Raw genomic sequence first — 7,455 nt, 5'->3', positions numbered from 1 at the left:
TCTTTTAGTTGTTTTTCTTTCAATAATAGGTGACATTGAATGAACATCTTTCCTGTTGATCCTTACATATGGTTATCCCAAGGTATGTTACTTTTTCCTAGACTGGAATATTGCATATAGAGGGTATCACACTATCTTTAAGGGCAAACAATTCACACTTATTAAGGTTTAGACAAAGACCAGATGCTTTGGAAAAAATATTTATCACGTCGACTGCCCTAGGAATCTGGTCAGCATCTTTCAAAATGAGGGTGGTGTCACCTGTAAGCTGACTGATGATAATATCTCTGTCGGCAGTAGAGATCCCATTTAATATCTCTGTCTGCAATAGAGACCCCTTTTAATATCTCTGTCAGCAATAGAGACCCCTTTTAATACCTCTGTCAGCAATAGAGACCCCTTTCAATATATCTGTGTCACGTTCTGACCTTTATTTCCTTTGTTTTGTCATTATTTAGTATGGTCAGGGCGTGAGTTGGGGTGGGCAGTCTATGTTTGTTTTTCTATGATTTTGGGATTTCTATGTTTCGGCCTAGTATGGTTCTCAATCAGAGGCAGGTGTCATTAGTTGTCTCTGATTGAGAATCATACTTAGGTAGCCTGGGTTTCACTGTTTGTTTGTGGGTGATTGTCTATGTTAGTTTCTTGTGTCAGCACAGTTCTCATTATAGCTTCACGGTTGTTATTCGTTTATTGTTTTGTATAGTTTGTATTCAGTGTTTTCTTTAATTAAAAAAACATCATGAACACATACCACGCTGCATTTTGGTCCGCACCTTATGACGATCGTGACACACTGTCTGCAATAGAGATCCCTTTTAATATCTCTGTCAGCTATAGAGATCCCTTTTAATATCTCTGTCAGCTATAGAGATCCCTTTTAATATCTCTGTCAGCAATAGAGATCCCTTTTAATATCTCTGTCTGCAATAGAGATCCCTTTTAATATCTCTGTCTGCAATTGAGATCCCTTTTAATATCTCTGTCAGCTATAGAGATCCCTTTTAATATATCTGTCTGCAATAGAGATCCCTTTTAATATCTCTGTCTGCAATAGAGATCCCTTTTAATATCTCTGTCTGCAATAGAGATCCCTTTTAATATCTCTGTCTGCAATAGAGATCCCTTTTAATATCTGTGTCTGCAATAGAGATCCATTTTAATATCTCTGTCTGCAATAGTGATCCCTTTTAATATCTCTGTCTGCAATAGAGATCCCTTTTAATATCTCTGTCTGCAATAGAGATCCCTTTTAATATCTCTGTCTGCAATAGAGATCCCTTTTAATATCTCTGTCTGCAATAGAGATCCCTTTTAATATCTCTGTCTGCAATAGAGATCCCTTTTAATATCTCTGTCTGCAATAGAGATCCATTTTAATATCTCTGTCTGCAATAGAGATCCCTTTTAATATCTCTGTCTGCAATAGAGATCCCTTTTAATATCTCTGTCTGCAATAGAGATCCCTTTTAATATCTCTGTCAGCTATTGAGATCCCTTTTAATATCTCTGTCAGCTAATGAGATCCCTTTTAATATCTCTGTCAGCAATAGAGATCCCTTTTAATATCTCTGTCAGCAATAGAGATCCCTTTTAATATCTCTGTCAGCTATAGAGATCCATTTTAATATCTCTGTCAGCAATAGAGATCCCTTTTAATATCTCTGTCAGCAATAGAGATCCATTTTAATATCTCTGTCAGCAATAGAAATCCCTTTTAATATCTCTGTCAGGTATAGAGATCCCTTTTATATCACTTGATTTAACAAAACTTGTAAGAAGTTGGGTTGCAAGCAGGAAGAGGTAAGGCAAAATTGGGCACCCTTGCCTAATTCCTCTTTTCAAATCAAATCTAGGAGAAGTGCCATGCTTTAATTTAACGGAACTGTTCCCATTCATATAATGGATCACTGGGGGCAAACTACCTGCCCTCCATGACACCTATAACACCCGATGTCACAGGAAGGCAAAAAATATCATTAAGGACAACAACCACCCGAGCCAATGCCTGTTCACCCCGCTACCATCCAGAAGGAGAGGTCAGTACAGGTGCATCAAAGCTGGGACCGAGAGACTGAGAAACAGCTTCTATCTCAAGGCCATCAGACTGTTAAACAGCAATCACTGACTCAGAGAGGCTGCTTCCTACACTGAGACCCAATCACTGGCCACTTTAATAAATGGATCACGAGTCACTTTAAAAATGCCACTTTAATGCCACTTTAATACTGTTTACATATCTTACATTACTCATATATGTATATACTGTCTATGGTATAAAAAAATATAATCTATTGCACCTTGCCTATGCCGGTCAGCCATCACTCATCCATATATTTATATGTACATATATTCTCATTCACCCTTTAGATTTGTGTGTATTAGGTAGTTGTTGGGGAATTGTTAGATTACTTGTTAGATATTACTGCACTGGAGGAACTAGAAGCACAAGCATTTCGCTACACTTGCAATAACATCTGTTAACCATGTGTATGTGACCAATAACATATGTTAACCATGTGTATGTGACCAATAACATCTGTTAACCATGTGTATGTGACCAATAACATCTGTTAACCATGTGTATGTCGGGGCAGCAATGTAGCCTAGTGGTTAGAGCATTGGACTAGTAACCGAAAGGTTGCAAGCTCAAATCCCCGAGCTGACAAGGTACAAAACCTGTCGTTCTGCCCCTGAACAGGCAGTTAACCCACTGTTCCTAGGCCGTCATTAAAATAAGAATTTGTTCTTAACTGACTTGCCTGGTTAAATAAAGGTAAAAAAAAAAAAAATGTGACCAATAACATCTGCTAACCATGTGTATGTGACCAATAACATCTGTTAACCATGTGTATGTGACCAATAACATCTGTTAACCATGTGTATGTGACCAATAACATCTGTTAACCATGTGTATGTGACCAATAACATCTGTTAACCATGTGTATGTGACCAATAACATCTGTTAACCATGCGTATGTGACCAATAACATCTGTTAACCATGCGTATGTGACCAATAACATCTGTTAACCATGCGTATGTGACCAATAACATCTGTTAACCATGCGTATGTGACCAATAACATCTGTTAACCATGCGTATGTGACCAATAACATCTGTTAACCATGCGTATGTGACCAATAACATCTGTTAACCATGCGTATGTGACCAATAACATCTGTTAACCATGCGTATGTGACCAATAACATCTGTTAACCATGCGTATGTGACCAATAACATCTGTTAACCATGCGTATGTGACCAATAACATCTGTTAACCATGCGTATGTGACCAATAACATCTGTTAACCATGCGTATGTGACCAATAACATCTGTTAACCATGCGTATGTGACCAATAACATCTGTTAACCATGCGTATGTGACCAATAACATCTGTTAACCATGCGTATGTGACCAATAACATCTGCTAACCATGTGTATGTGACCAATAACATCTGCTAACCATGTGTATGTGACCAATAACATCTGTTAACCATGCGTATGTGACCAATAACATCTGTTAACCATGCGTATGTGACCAATAACATCTGTTAACCATGCGTATGTGACCAATAACATCTGTTAACCATGCGTATGTGACCAATAACATCTGCTAACCATGCGTATGTGACCAATAACATCTGCTAACCATGTGTATGTGACCAATAACATCTGTTAACCATGCGTATGTGACCAATAACATCTGCTAACCATGCGTATGTGACCAATAACATCTGTTAACCATGTGTATGTGACCAATAACATCTGTTAACCATGTGTATGTGACCAATAACATCACATTTCTCCAGGGAGAGAAATATAAACTCATGTTCCGCTGTATTCGAAGGCTTTATAGAAGTCTGTGAAGACAATAAAACTATCTTTGAAGATTAGATCAGAGTAGTCACCAGTCGGATATGATTAGATATATGTTTGTTCCTTGTGAAGCCAGATTGGGTCTCTTCTATAATTGAGTCCAATACTGCATTCATTCGTTTTGCAAATATAGAGGCTAATATTTTGTAGTCGTTATTGATCAGATAGATTGGACGGCAATTATCGGGGAGAAGCAAGTCTTTCTTGGGATTAGGTATTAATGTAATCAGACCTTGAGTCAAACTGGGAGAGAGAGCATTATTTGCAATGCTTTCAGAAAAGACCTCTAACAGAAATTGAGAAAACGTGTAAAACTCAGCAGACATACCATCAGTTCCAGGAGACATATTATTTTTAAGTTGTTCAATAGAATAAATGGTGTTCAAATATAATAGGGTCATTAAACTGTTCCCCCTCAGCCTCCCCAATTGATTTCACATCCCCCAGAGAGTCAAAAAAAGAAAGATTTGAGGACACCTCACAATACTTATAACTTTAAATGACAATTCATACAGTAATAACTGGGAGCTTTTTAAATATGAGGTTGGAAAATATTTATGAAAATATGTGAGTAGAGTAGAGAGCTGAAGAAGAAAGTGTAATTACCACTCTAAAAAATAATACAATTCAACGATTAAATATGAATGGTCTCATCACAGAAGATCCCAAATTAATTTCTAATTTTAGTTGTAATTTCTACAGGAATTTCTAGTTTTATTCTTCTCTGTTACAGTTGCTTGCTTGCATCACTCGGTGGCAGTAGTCGCACGTCATATATCAGAGTGACAGTCATTTCGTCTGGACAAAAACAATGCTTTCAAATAGATTTTTTTTGATCGATTCAATGATGTTAGTTGTTGTTATTCTTGTAATCTAGTTAGCGTTTACAGTTGAACGCATGGGTGACAATAAAATACATTTCTCCTCGTTAGTAGCAGCTCGTACTGTCAACAGGAGGAAATGACGTGATAACGTCGAAAACGTGAGGTTGGGACTTCCAGCCGAGATACGTTTTTTTTTGTGCCGTTGCTGAGTGAGCAGCCAGCAAGAAGTTTACACTTTCTCTGAGGAATAAATAATACTTTTATGTTTTATTGTTTTGTTTTTTTGGGGGGGGATGAAAAGGAATTGAACATATGACTTTTTGTATGTCAAACGTATATGGAGTAATTGGTAAGTGGAGCAGACGTTGGATTAACTAACGGCTAGTTAGCGCATGTTAGTTGCGGGGTATGCTAAATAGATAGCTAGCAAGGCTGACTATTCTTGGTCATGGAGTGGAAGGCCGAAACACTTGTTAGTTTCTACATGGTAGTTAATTGCACTCGTCTGGTGTCCCATTTTCTGAATTAGTCTTTTTATTCAAGAAGAAGGATGAAAACCAGACGTTTAGCTAACGTTACGTGTTTTGGAAAAAAGTTTAATAATATCGCTCCGGTAGCTATAGTAACCAGCTAATTTGATTAACTAACGTTGCAGAGGGTTAAGCAATTTTGTTGAACTATAACGTTATATACATTCAATGGTCAATCTATATTGTTTATCTGCTGACTTTTTTCCGTAAGCTAACGTTAGCCGTTTGGAAGTTAGTTACTGTTAGCTAGCTTGCTATCCTCCACCTAACCGGCTGGTCAGCAAATCAGTTGATTCTTGACGGTCTTTGTTGTGAAATTATACCTGTGGTTTGTAGCTACCTTTTTAAAGTTTCATTAGTAACGGTAGTATGTACAGGATACACATAGTATAACTTACTATACAACGTCCAACGAAATGCTTACTTGCACGTACCTTCTCAACAATGCAACAACAAAAATAAATGACAAAACATAAGAATACGAACATAAAGTAAATCTCAAAGTATAATGAACGTTATAACATTAGTACAATTTATAGTGTAATTTTAACGTGTTTGTGGGGGGGGGGGGGGGGCTGGTGGGAAAGTGATTAAATTGTGCAGTATTTAACAACTGTGTGTGTGTGTGTGCAGTTCAAGGCACCAAGCTATTAGCTCGAGGTTTCCTCATTAACTTTTCTTCTCTGTCTCATTGGCAGGAAATGGACCAGAGGCCAGATTTGGAAGCAACACTTCTGCAGCTTTAGAGAAGCAAGTTATCACAACTTGAAGTACTCCTCGAATGATAGTGACGTGTATTTTACACAAGCTAACTGGCTAGCTAAATGTAAAGTAGCTAGGTGTTGACAAGCTATCCAACCAATTAGCTCGCTGCTATGGATATCTTTCCAAGACCTAGTGGAGAAATTCAAAGAAAAAACCCACAGCAGGATTTCGAGCTTATTCAACGAGTTGGGAGCGGAACATATGGAGATGTGTACAAGGTATTTTTTTAAGCTACCATCAAACTGAATAAACAGTCTGTATTAGATTTGGGTGTTCTGAATTTAGATCTCTGTCTAACCAAAACAAGCGCGCACATCTGTTGGGAGCCACGAGATGCCTGTGCTTGACTGCTTCTATCCCCTATCCAATTCCTATTGAAATCTGGCCAGAGTTACTGACATGAAGTTGTCAAGGTAGGATTTCACTCCCCCAGGCCCGTAGTTCAGTTCTCTTTCTCTCAATGTGTTAAAGCTTTTATATCCAAGATGTTAGTAAAGTTGTGCGATGGCGGTGTGTATGTTGTATAGCCTACTAGCACCTCGATGCAAAGCACTGAACCTTTACTGTTGTCAGTTTGCCAGTAGTTAAAGGGACAGTTTAGTGTTTGAATGGAAACTAAAGTGAATGCTCATCTACATGGCATGTGAAGTATTTTGTTATCGGTTTTAAACTATGTTTTTGCCGCCTGACGTCAATAGGAAACATATACCTAGGTATGTTATCAAGCTCTTAGTTATCCATTTTTCTTAATTCACTTTTGCCTGTTTTGACGGGACCTGTCTTGTGAAGTTTTATAGAGCATTTATTTAGAGTGGTGAGTCGCCTACCACAAAGGCTTTCATTTACCTTTCATTTACCTTTCATTTACTCCTAATGCGTGTACCATCTGCCCACCATGTTATCGCTCTGGTGTTGTGGGTTCCAAATACAGTAGCTGAAGGACACGGCAGTCTCCCCCAGGGATCTTCCACTAGATTATTTTTCTTCTTCTTTTTTTTTCTTGAGCGGATAGTTGGAGGGTGAGTTGGGGCGGAACATAATTACAAATCATTTGTAGACTGCAAATTGACCGCAAGAAGCCACAAACAGATATAATATTTGACTAAAACAGTCATTTCAAACCTTGCTTACATTTGTACAATTTCACGTCGTGTATTTCTACTATTGCGTGGGAATACATGAACAGATTTCTTAAATTAAAAACATCACTTGGAGCTGATTTCCTGTTTTTGTTGTTGTTGTCTTTTATGTGCAACAAGGACAATCCCACACGTGATGTAGCAACGACATTGAATAGAAGTTTTTACATCTAACCTATTTTTATATCAGATAGTAGCTACACCGTTGGATTGAACCAATATCTTTACTCTGAAGGTCTTTCGTATGTTTCGATGATGTTGTCAGAACATTGCTTAGCAGTTCCACATACTTGGATGTACAGTCAGAAACCAGAATCA

At 37.9% G+C, this 7,455-nt stretch overlaps 1 protein-coding gene across 1 annotated transcript in view; it reads left to right on the top strand.

Annotated features, from left to right (window-relative positions):
* Positions 1 to 4,880: 4,880 nt before the first annotated feature.
* map4k5 (mitogen-activated protein kinase kinase kinase kinase 5) overlaps positions 4,881 to 7,455 on the top strand; it is a 114,611-nt gene continuing 112,036 nt past the window's right edge. Inside the window, 2 exon segments of the mRNA XM_064927048.1 lie at positions 4,881 to 5,052; positions 5,932 to 6,216. Of these exon segments, the coding sequence (XP_064783120.1) occupies positions 6,109 to 6,216 (108 nt within the window). The 5' untranslated portion in view covers positions 4,881 to 5,052; positions 5,932 to 6,108.

The sequence above is a fragment of the Oncorhynchus masou genome, chromosome 21 (genome assembly GCF_036934945.1).
Source record: "Oncorhynchus masou masou isolate Uvic2021 chromosome 21, UVic_Omas_1.1, whole genome shotgun sequence".
In the NCBI taxonomy this organism is placed as follows: Eukaryota; Metazoa; Chordata; class Actinopteri; order Salmoniformes; family Salmonidae; genus Oncorhynchus; species Oncorhynchus masou.
This window is presented reverse-complemented; position numbering and strand designations above follow the sequence as displayed.